Genomic DNA, 12,162 nt, shown 5'->3' with positions numbered 1-12,162 from the left:
GAAGGGTGTGCAGGCACTCTATATACATAACAACTGCAAAAATGTTGCAACAGAGATGAAGACTATGTGGAAACAGGACAAGATTTTTGGCTTACACAAGAAGTTCCTTCAGAAACTTCAGATCTAGACCAACATGCAGCTTTCATAATTTTATGTCGTCAGTATTTAGTATCATGTTGTATTTATCTTTTACTTCCTCATATCCACTTGTTCCACTGCTTTTTCATGAAGAACCTTGTATTCTCTCACTCTCAAAATGTTGTAATCTTCTGCCTCTGATTCCTCTCCAGCACCCAGCTATGTCCTTCCCAAGGCTATCAGTGTTTTTACACTGTGAGCTAATGAATAGCTCTGCAGGTGACTGGCTTCAAAGCTGATAGGCTATGCCAAAAGGGATATACACTTCTCAGTGAAGCCAAGTAAGCAGTTGGCAATGTCTGAGCTTCACAAATTGCTTTGTTTCAGTCCTTGCAGCTTCAGACGTGGGTAAAACTTGACGAGACGTTCTCAGAGAGAAGGGGGTCTTCCCTAAACCTTCTCTTCCCTTCTCTTCCCTTCTGTAAGAGAAGACAGCATTCTTATGAGGAAAGGAAGATTATATAAAAGGGAAAAAAGGGAGGAAAAGACCAGACAAGGGTAAATAAAGAGAGACTACACAACAGAAAAAAACCAAAAAACAAAAGAAAAATTATAGAATTGTAGAATAATTTAGGTTGGAAAGGATCTTTAAAGTCATTGGGGTCAACCATCAAACTAATACTGCCAAGTCCACCACTTATTCCTAAGCACCTCATCTACACATACTTTAAAACCTTCCAGGGATGGACATTCCACACTTCCCTGAGCAGCCTGTTAGAATGTTTTGCAAACTTTTCCATGAAGAAATTTTTCCTACTGTGCCATTCCTATGGTACAGCTTGAAGCTATTTCCTCTCACTCTATTTTTTCTTACTTGGAAAAGGAGAGACCAACCTGTCTACACCTCTTTACAGGTAGATGTAGAGAATGATATGGGTTTTTTTCTTATTTTCTCTAGCTGAAAGTCCCCGAGTTCCCTCAGCCACTCCTCTTAGTTTCGAGACAGTGAACACCCTCCAGATCTGATATGTGGGCGGGTCAGCAGGTTTGATCTGCGTCCATCTTAGGACTTGCTCCAAAAGTTTTGCCAACTTTGCTGCCCTCTCTGAACATGTTCCAGCATCAAAATGACCTCCGTGTAGTGAGGGGCCAAAAACTAAATACACAATTTGAGATGTGGCCTCACCAGTGCCCAGTACAGGGGACAATCCCTGCCCTGGCCCTGCTGCCACACCATTGCTGCTCCAGGCCAGGATGCCATTGGCCTTCTTGGCCACCTGGGCACTGCTGGCTCATGTTCAGCCGCTGTCAGCAGCACCCCCAGCTCCTTTCCGGCCACTTTGCCCCAGCCTGTGGCACTGCCTGGGGTTGCTGTGCCCCGAGGGCAGGACCCAGCACTGGGCCTTGCTGAACCTCACACCATTGGCCTCAGCCTTGATCCAGCCTGCCCAGATCCCTCTGCAGAGCCTTCCTGCCCTCCAGCAGATCAGCACTCCCACCCAGCTTCGTGTCACCTGCAGACTGACTGAGGGTGCACTCGATGCCTTGCCCAGGTCATCAGTGAGGGCATTAAACAGGATTGGCACCAGTATTGAGCCCTGGGGAGCAGCACTGGTGACCAGCCACCAGCTGGAGGTAACTCCATTACCTGGTAACTCCATTAGCTGCTTTCTGGGCCCAGCTAGCCTGACAGTTTTTCACCCAGTGAACAGTGCAACTGTCCAAGTCATAGGCTGCCAATTTCTCCAGGGCAATGCTTTGGGAGGTGTGTCAAAGGCTTTACTAAAGTCCAGTTGGGCAACGTCCACACTTTCTCTCATCCACAAAGTGGGTGATCCTATAATAGAAGGAGACAAAATAGGATCTGCTTTTCACAAACCATATCCGTGATGGCTGTGCCTCATCCCCTTGTCCTCCTATATGTGCCTCCTGTATCTGATGGTGTAGGCTCATCTGCTCCATGACCTTCCTGGACACCATAGCCTGTAGTTCCCCAGATCCTCCTTCCAACCCTCCTTGTAGATGGGCATCATATATCCCAAACTCCAATAAACTGACACCTCCCCAGTTAGCCAGGACTGCTGGTAAATTATGGAAGGTGGCTCAGTGAGCACTTCCACCAGCACCCCTAGGACCCTTGAGTGGATCCTATCCAGGCCCAAACATTTGAGCATATCTAAGTGATGTAGTGGGTCTCTGAACATTTCCCTTTGGATTATCTGGGCTTCATTCTGCTTCTTCTCTCTGTTTCACAGATCAGGAGGATGTGTACCCTGGGGACAGCTGCTCTGACTATTAAAAATTGAGACAAAGACCCCAGTCTTTTTTTCACGCTTTGTCACTGTGCTTCCTCCTTCATGTGAAAAAGGCTGGGTACTCTCCTTAGCCTGCCTTTGTTGTTAATATAGTTATTGTTGTTAATAGAGTTTCTTTGTCTTTTACCAGAGTAGATAGGTTAAGAACCAGTTGGGCCTTGGCTCTTCTGATTTTCTCCTTGCATGACCTCATGACATCCCTGTACTCTTCCTGAGTAGCCTTCCTAGTCTTTCATAGATCATAAACTCTCTTGTTTTTCTCTGGAGTTCAGCTCTCTGTTCAGTCAGGCTGGTCTTCTTCCCTGCTGGTCCAGCTTTCAGCATGTGGTGACAGCCTGGTCCTGCACTTCTAGGATTTCATTCCTGAAGAATGTTCAGTGTTCCTGGGCTCATTTGCCAACCACAACTGCCTCCCAAGGGACTTTCTCAACCAGGCTTCTAAACAGGGTCATGTCTGCCCTCCACAAGTTCAAGGTACATGTTCTCCTTGCCAACCTTCCTTACTTCTCTGACAATGAAAAGCTCTGTAATATTGTCATCACAGTTATCAACCATGATATCCCATCACCCACCAGTCCTCCTCTGCTCACAAACAACAGGTCCAGTAGGGTGCCCTGCCTTGTTGACATCCTGACCAGCTCTGTCAGGGCATTATCATTCATACACTCCAGCAACCTCCTGGACTAGTTCCTCTCTGTTGCTTTTCCACCAGGCATCAGTAGGTTGAAATCCCCCACAAGAACAATGGCCAGTGATTGTGAGAGTTCTCCCAGCTGCTTCTAGACTATTTCACCTGCCTTTTCTTCCTGTTTTGGTGGTCTATACCAGACACTGACTATGGTGTTTGTCTTTCAAGTAAAAACTTGAAGAATGAAAAACAAGAAGAAAATCTACAAAAGAAAGAATTAATTAGCAGTGATTTTGTGATTACCAATACTAGCATTTGTGAAAGCAATTTATCTGACATATCTGACAAATTCTTTGTTATTATATACTTAAATGTAAATTAAACTTGATTTTTTTTAAATAGTGTTGGGTAAATACAGGGAATGTATTATTTATTTGTCTATTCATCTTTCATCAGAACTGACTACTGTAGAGTTCAGTAAATTATCATGTGAATCATTTTTACAAGGACTCTCTTGCTATTAATAGCACACAGGCCACTTATGTACCTGCAGGAAAACTTCCTTATTATTCATAGTCCAAAGAAACACTTGTATTTAAAAATGGGTACAATGATCAACAAAGCTCAGTCTTTAGTGTGATGCAGTTTTCTAGGTCTTTATCCAGCAGTTCTCAAGGAAAAGGTCGATGTGTTTGCTCACCATTAAATATTTTGCTGGTCTAATGGCAGCTCTGAAAGGAAAGCAACAGAAATATTTTTCAATGAGGCTTATGGTATTGGGGTAGAAAACTGTTAAGAAAACTGTTATGTGCAACTGAATGGAAGGACAAGGAGTGATGGGCTGTTTCTAAATCTCTGAACCTGTGTTTTGAGCTCTATCACTTTTTAACAAGTAGCAAATAACAAGGTGACAACTTGCAAATGCCATCTCACACAGACACTATCTATTTTTAGTCTGGATGTTGTTCAAGTTTGAAAGGGAAGACAAGGTATTTCAGGAGAACACCATCCTACCTTGTATATTTAGTATTCAGTAAGGGCTTTTTTTCCTAATTATCTCTATTCCTTTTATGCTTTTGCATTTCAAGCCCTTTTGGCTAGTGAATCTGCCAATAAACAGTAACTTCTATCTGAAGCCAGAGGTTTCTGAATGCCTCACAGACGTGTTTTCATCCCAGCTGCCACATTGTGCAGTTGCCAAAATCTGTTGTGACAAATCACAGCTCTAAAGGTAGATTAGCAGACATTTAACATCTTTGTTTGTAACAAAGAAAATGCAAATGTATCTTAGCTTATTGTCTGTTTCACTGAATCCCACACTCCTAAGGTGCACCCCTTTAATGTCCTTTTGGCTTCACCTTTCTCACAATTGCACAGAACAAACATGAACTGAGAGTGTACATAAATATGCATTCTCTCTTGCTCTGCCTACTTCTGATGAGGTTTATTACATAAGATGAAGAATAACTGAAAATATCATTATTGATCATTCTTTTGATTGACATTTATGGTGTTCTCCCACGTATGAACAATATGTGCAGTAGGAAAAGGTTCCTGCTATTTTCTTAGTGCTGTTCTTGCATGTATTCCTACATATTTACAAAAAAATCAAGGCTGAAGACATGCATCCTTTTATTTCACATTAAAAGTCTGATTCTTATTGAGTGAGAGAACTTATTTCCTGATTTTGGGCCAAGCTCAATGAAGTTTTGCTTCCTGTTGGTATTAGATTGTGCCTCATTACAGAATGTGTTATTCAGGAGACAGATATCACTCATGATCATCATCCCCGAGGCTTAGATCTGTAGGTTTCTTAATCTTCTAAAAAAATGTTCAGACTCCACACAATTTATCTGTGAAGATATAAAAAAAAGTACTTAGTTTTTGTACATACTAACAAGATACATATTTTGTGACCCCTAAGGAAGTAGTGCATGGACTTCTCTCTGTTATCTGTGGGTAACATGTTTACATCCACTGCTTTGGTTAGGATAACTGAAGAGATAACAAAAATTAATAAGAGATGAGATATAAAAGCTTCAGCTTGTTTGAATAATTTGTGTTTAGGAAAGTTAAACTCCTTCCTATTTTTAGAATGAATGTTCTTCTCAAGTCAAACCCACAGTTTTCATGGGCTTTTCATCTGCTCAGGAAGACACATCAGAGAAGAATATAGTTTCACATATCAAATTATTTTCTACAGGTGACAATGAGCCATATCATTTACAAACACAGCAACAGTAAACAGCCCACTGTATCATACAAATTCATTGCAGAAGCAGACTTAACTCTGTATCCTGTGGGAAAATAACATTTCTTTTAAAACAAACAATGAAGTCTTCCTACTGAAAAATTAGTAGCAGTTCTGCTTTTAATTTTACTTGAAATTCACTCCTGTGCATGCCACCATGTATTTCACACAATGTTGGCAGGCAACAACGAGGCAGTTGCTTTCAAACTTATAATACAAAAACGTTGAGAATCAAATTTTATTCCTTCCCTAAAAATATGGAATGGCTCACCTGGAGGCACTGAATTATTAAGAGTTTGTATGCGTGCAAGATGGGGCCTATTCAAAGTTTTATTTTTTAAAACTGTAACAATTATATTCTTCCTTGTAGCTGTTGCATGATTTATTGGTGGATTTTTTAAAATATTAACTTTTGATAAGTTAATTCATAAATAGCAGTAGTGGCTGAAGGATCTGAAGAATCCTCACAAGAGAGTGAAGGAAGAAGTTGGAGATAGTCTGATCTTGTCTTGCCCCAGTCTTTGAAAGATGGTTTATGCTTCTGCTAGCATAAACTAGTTCAGTATACTAGATACCATATTAGTTCTATAATAGAAAATGCCTATAGTACCAAGCACAAGTTAAAACTTCAGCAAGTCAGGAATATCTTTGCTCCTTAGAAGAGTTCTCAAGGTCCATTGAGGTTTTTAAGGCTATTTCTCATTGTTGTTTGGTGTGAGAACAGTTGTAGCTGTCCCTACTCTCCCTTCCTACTTTCACTTGCTCTGCATTTGGGAGCAAGTTTTAGGGAATGGAGACATGGCTACTGCCATTTTGAGATGGTCTAACATCAAGAGAAAAAGAACGGTCTTCTGCAGGAGTATACTTCCTCTCCATCTCCCTCCTCACTCCTCCAGTTTTCCTGTTGATTAGCCTTTCTAAGATTTTTATAATCAATTTTTAGTTATTGTAGTAGCTTTATGATATAGGAAGAGCTTCATAAGTACTAAAAACTTAACATACTAAAATATTGTAGCAGTATCAGTCTGCACTTACATGAGGCCAGAAGGATGAGTTTAACCAGCTGAGAAGCAAATTTTCCATTCACAGGTTTAAGGTGCAAAAAAGTACACAACTCACTTTACTACACCGTCACTGTGAAACAAAGACCTACAACTCACCATAGCAGCAGTTTTCTGTACAATGGAAGTACATACTGTATTTCTCCTTTAAACTATAGACAGGTTATTTTCACTGTTTGATCAATGCAAACACAGTATCTGGACTTTAAAGAATTTCTTAACCTATTGATGTACTCACTCAGAGTGACAAATAAACCAATCAGTTGGAACAGAACTGTGAGTTTTCAAAGTTGATTATTTCTTTACTGCTTATTTGCATATCCTAAATAAACATTTTTATTTTCTGACTCCGGAATTCCTTTTACATGTATAAAAGGTCTATTTGCTAGCAACATTGCCCTGTTGACTTGGACAGGGCTTCTTCTATAGCTCTGGAGAACCTTTAGGATGTAGCATATATATCAACCCACCTGGATCAGTTTTAACAGCTAAAGCAGCATTTACCTCTCATCATCATCCATTATATAGTTGGTTCATGCTGACAGGTGGGAGATGCCTTTTTATCTGCTTTTGGTCAGGTTCTCTACATTTTGTGACATTAAGACAAGGTAGATTTTCTCAGCTTGAAACCTCCACCCAAAAGATGCCATGAGTAACATATTAAATTAGGTCTTCTTGAAAGTGGACCTATAACACCTATAACTCCTTATCAGCACTTTTCATCTTTGTCAGGAAAGAGGAATATCTTGTTTTGGTTCTACTAGTAAATTTTTGACCTTAGAAAAGAAACTCTAAGTAGAACCATGAGTACTCTATTTGGATTATTGTGGGAGTGAAATTCAAAGCCATCTCTGCACCCTGGAGGGTTTACATCATAGCTGTAATCCTTTTATATTTATGGAACTGGAGAGCACTGAATCCATAAAAACACTGAGACAGCAGGGTTTCCCCATCACAGGAAAATGAATTGTGGTTTTACCCTTGGCCATGCTCCCTCAATTTTTCCTCAATCCAGACTTCCAGGGGAAGCTCCAAGGACATTGTCCCTTGCTGCCTGTGACAGGGCAGTTTCCTAGCAAAGGCTTTCAGTATTTCCACCCATGAGAAGAAAGGGGATACACCTTGCTGGCTGTGTATGTAACAGGAATTCTTAGAGGTGTAAACCTTTGCATTACCAGAAGAGCATTTAACAGCTAACAGGTTCAACTATGCAAAAGATTTGTTGTAAAGCTAAATATTGGCCAGCAGTATTTCAGAGAAGACAAAGCTTCAGGATGTCCTAACTGGACCCTCCAGTACCTGAAGGGATCCTGTAAGAAAAATTGTGAGAGACTTTTTTACAATAGCATGTGGTGATAGAACAAGGGAGAATGGCTTCAAACTGAAAGAGGGCAGGTTTAGGTTAGATACTAAAAAGAAATTATTTCCTGTGAAGATGGTGAGGCACTGGAACAGGTTACTGAGGAATGTTGTGCCATCCATGGCAGTGTTCAAGGCCAGATTGGATGGAGCTGTGAGAAATCTGGTCTAGTGAAGGTGTTCCTGCCCATATGAAGGGGTTGGAATCAGCTGATCTTTCAGGTCCCTTCCAACCTAAAGCATTCTATGACTCTGTGAAGAGCTGTACAAAGGAAAAGAGAAAGCAGCAGTCCCCTATATAACTGTAACAGCTCAACCCTTCATAACAGTACATGAAGATATATTAAAATAAACTGTATGGCTATGGCACTGCATTTTCTTAGTGGTGAAATACCATTTCTGTATTCATGTTTCCCTTATTAATATCTGTTTAAAGCTGTTTTGAGGTTTGCTGTTTGCTTCCAGTTTGGCAGCTGCCAGATGATATATAAATACACATTTATCTTTAAAATTCACTTACAAATTCAAACCATGCCATATATTGCTTTAAAGTATATAATCTGAAGGTATTTTCTCACTGGAAAAAATAAAATCCACAAGCATTTGTCCTGATGTAGAACATTAGACAGCTTGCATACATAATGAGCAGATAAAGACAGTAAAAGATGACTTGGAAACTGGTACCAAAAATGATATATATTTTCATTTACTTTAATTTTTGTAAAACCTAGTTGAATCTTCTCTTTTTTTTTTTTTTTTTTTTTTTTTTTTTTTTTGTACAACAGACCTTCAGACAATGTTTATTTTACCATGATAGAAAAATGAATATTATATGAATGCACATACTTTTCATAAAAAATTAAGTAAAAAGCCAACATGGGCTTAACTTTTCATGTAGTCCAACTGAGTAGAATATGTTTTGAATTGTGGGTAAAAAAAAACCTATTGACATTTCGTTACTTCTTGGTTACCTAAATCATGGGAGGTAAGACTTACAGAAATACCTATTACACTTTGGGAAAATGATTAATTTTTTTCCATTAGAAGCAATATATTTTGACACTCATCATTAGACTGCCATGATTTTGTAATGGTGAAAGTCAAGACTTTTTCCTTTGATTCTGTTCCAGTGACTGACACATTGACAATTCCCTTGAAATGCTGAATGCAATAAATAGTACATAGAATTTTCAAGGAAATATTTGATAAAAAATTGCATCCAAACTGATGAAATTATTCTCTAGAGTTCCTCAATATATGGTGCAATTTGAGAAAAAACACTTGCTAGAGAATTTGAGGTTTTCGATGACTGCTGCTACAGGCTTGTTCAAACTTTAGGTGTTGCTCTCTTGCTTAATTCATGATCTGTATCTCCTTTTAGGATCGGTGGAGCCATGCCAACAGTGTTCTCCTATTTTTCGGAAGTGCTCGCTCGGGAGAAACGAGGTGAACACCTGAGCTGGCTCTGTATGTTTTGGATGATTGGTGGTATCTACGCTTCTGCAATGGCTTGGGCAATAATTCCTCATTATGGTAAGAAAAGCCATAGAAGAAAGAAAAATCTCCTTGTGATTTGAGATATTCTAGTATGAAAGTAAAGATCTTGAAGCTTGATAGATGATGTGGAGATTCGCATCAGAGAAATTTTAAATTGCTGGAATGTCAAATTAGTGGTCCTTTTGATACAGCGACAGATTGTGAATTGAACATTCCTGAGAAGAAGAGTAAGAGCTTTCTTAATGTTTGCAGTGCTGAAATCTGAAATTAGTCTGAAAATAAAGCTGTGGTGAATACTTCTTAGTAGATATTTTTAGTGGTGTAAAAACAGATAAATGGAACACAGTACATTTAAATGCTGTAGGGATGTATGAGGGCAATGGCTGAAGTTATACTCATGTAAAATATAAACTACTCTGTCAAAGAGCTCTTTAATTGCCCTGACATACTTAAACGTAACATGGAAGTATAGATTCAATTCTTTGTCTCTTGTGCTTGTGTTTTACAAGAGTTAAGTGCTCACAGGTCTCCAGGGTTGCTCAGACTGCTCAGGCGTTCTTAAAAATCACCTTCTTAAGCAGTTCTCTCTGGCAGGCCTCAACTGAAGTAAAGCAGCACTGTGAGCTGGTATCCAAAGCAGCTTCCTTTGGCCAAGTAATGAGGTTTATCAAAGCTATATTGTAAAGGTTTGCTTGAAGTGATGGGAATATTTAGCAAGTGATAATGTCCAGAAATAAATTATAATAATGCAGACTAATCAAATACCTAGACTGTTGCATTAAAATTATTTTAGGGTTCAGTACACCAAACCTGAATCTCTATCTTCAACCTTGCCCTTTGACTTTGAACTGCTGGAAGCAAAGAGAGGAATTTGTGCTGACAGGCATAATATGGATTTTTTTTTTCCAAAGTAGTAAATTGCTCTGGATGCCAAGTGCTTTTTTGCTTTTTTGCTTTCTTATGGACTTTTATTTTCTTTATCTTTTAATGCAAAAAGCAAACATTATGACAGACTGATTTACACAGGTAGTCTAATTTAATGTAGATTTTATAAATAACTTTATATCCTTTACAGAGATGCTTTTACAATATCACATGGCAGTATATTTTAATACAGTACACTTATACCATAGCAGTGTCACTACAGGGAAAACATTTATCTTTCTTTAGCAGTGGAAGAATATCAGCAACAGAAAGGAGTGCTGCACTGAGGTTTTTTGTTGTTCTTGTTTTTTTGTTGCTTTTTCCACCTGCAAAAATATTTGTTAAATAATATAAGACAAGAGAAAACAAAAAACAATTTCAAAACATAGTATGCTTTAGTGCTAGACATACAAATCACTACTTGTAGTGTATTAATTATTAATGTATGTTACAATGATCAAAAAAAAAAGGCCAAAAAAATAAAAAAATCATAAGAATCCTTTTTCAGAGTAAAATAAGTAAGTTGGTACGCCATTTTGGCAAAATTAAACAGAACATATTCATAGGTTTTGATGACGTCTTAAAACTGTCTTTACTTTTAAATCAGACATTTTTGTTATGTTTGAAGTCTAAAACCTAGTCTTAGTTCCTAGTATTAGTGTGAAATCTCTCTAGTTCAGGCAAACTATTTTGTTGTAATAATGCTGTGCCAAGCTCTCAGAAGTTGCCATGGGATCCCAGGGCAAGTCCTCCTCCAGCATTTGGGGAGTGTGGTCACACATTGCTGTCCCCTCCCAGAAATATTTCTGGTCAAGAAAATGCCCATTCAGGTGTCTACACCATTTGTATCACATGCATTTACCAGGAGGCTCTTATGGTATTTTCTCTTTTACTATTTCTAAATGATTTCTACACAGACTTATTTTGCCAGAATTAAGCAGAAATAGAGATTTTTCTCCAAATCCCTTTCTGTACTTCTCATCATTCACATCTTCAGTGACCAGGAAGAAAAATATAATCATAAACTACCCACCCACTTTTAAACTGTATTTATATTTGTGCATGGGTATTTCTGTGTTCTCTGTTTCTCAACTGAGGACCTGACAATATTTGGTTTTCTCAGCTGGACTCAGAAGTTACTCAATAGCAGTGAATGAAGCTTGATCTGTAAAAAAAGCAATAAACTGTCATTGAGCATAGTGGAATTATTCTTCTATTAATATCAGGTCAACACAGTAGACTACTTCGGAATACTCTTTTCTTCCCTCGTTTACCAATGTATTCCTTTCATTTGTACTCCTTCTCATACAGGCCACTTTTAAAAAGTCCTAGATACAAAAGTACACATTATCTAGTCCAAGGCAGACTGTGAAGCTATACATGTATGTTTGCCTGTTGAACATTGAGATATATCTTTCTGGGAGAAAACACAGATTACTCAGTTTATCTGTGTTGCTGTTCAAGCAGCATAGCAGACTCTGAAACAGGAGTAATGCTCTGGAACACAAAATAAAGTGTTGATAATTGTTGTTTTGACATCAGCATGTTGGTAACTGAGGGATAAGTGTGATGCAGTGCTGCAGTGACCACATATGGAAAGGCTAATATCATCTGGAAGACAAGCATCTCTGTAGCAAGGCTTTTTGACTTATATATCTGTTGACCATTGTTTAAAAACTGAAAGTTTGTGTAGACTTGTTCAAGGTCTCCTAAACTAGAGCTCGGGCTGGGAAGAAGAAGAAGAAACATCTGCTGAGAAATGCTTCTAATTGCAACTAATTTTAAAAGTCCCAGGTTAGACTGCTAAAAAGAAATTCCTCTCTACAGTGTTTGTATCAGTCTGGATAGGAGAAATAACAATAATTTTGTAAATACTTCTGAAAGCGCAATTTTAATTTTAGCATCCTGTTCAAGGTAGAGTAGTTCAAAGATGTCAAAGACTTCAACTGTGTATTACAATAATGAAGAATCCCAAGAAAGAGAAATTTTAGTTCAAAATCCAAATACTTATGTCTTACAAAATTTTTTACACCAAGTTTATTTTAGTCT

General features: G+C 38.5%; 1 protein-coding gene across 2 annotated transcripts in view; it reads left to right on the top strand.

Moving 5' to 3' along the window:
* SV2C (synaptic vesicle glycoprotein 2C) overlaps nucleotides 1-12,162 on the top strand; it is a 77,118-nt gene that overhangs the window by 25,501 nt on the left and 39,455 nt on the right. For both annotated transcript variants that reach the window (XM_041414657.1, XM_041414656.1), the window contains exon 3: nucleotides 9,074-9,225. In XM_041414657.1, the coding sequence (XP_041270591.1) occupies nucleotides 9,074-9,225 (152 nt within the window). The remainder of the gene's footprint in view (nucleotides 1-9,073; nucleotides 9,226-12,162) is intronic.

The sequence above is a fragment of the Onychostruthus taczanowskii genome, unplaced genomic scaffold (assembly GCF_017590055.1).
Source record: "Onychostruthus taczanowskii isolate IOZ18803 unplaced genomic scaffold, ASM1759005v1 scaffold46, whole genome shotgun sequence".
Lineage (NCBI taxonomy): Eukaryota > Metazoa > Chordata > Aves > Passeriformes > Passeridae > Onychostruthus > Onychostruthus taczanowskii.
This window is presented reverse-complemented; position numbering and strand designations above follow the sequence as displayed.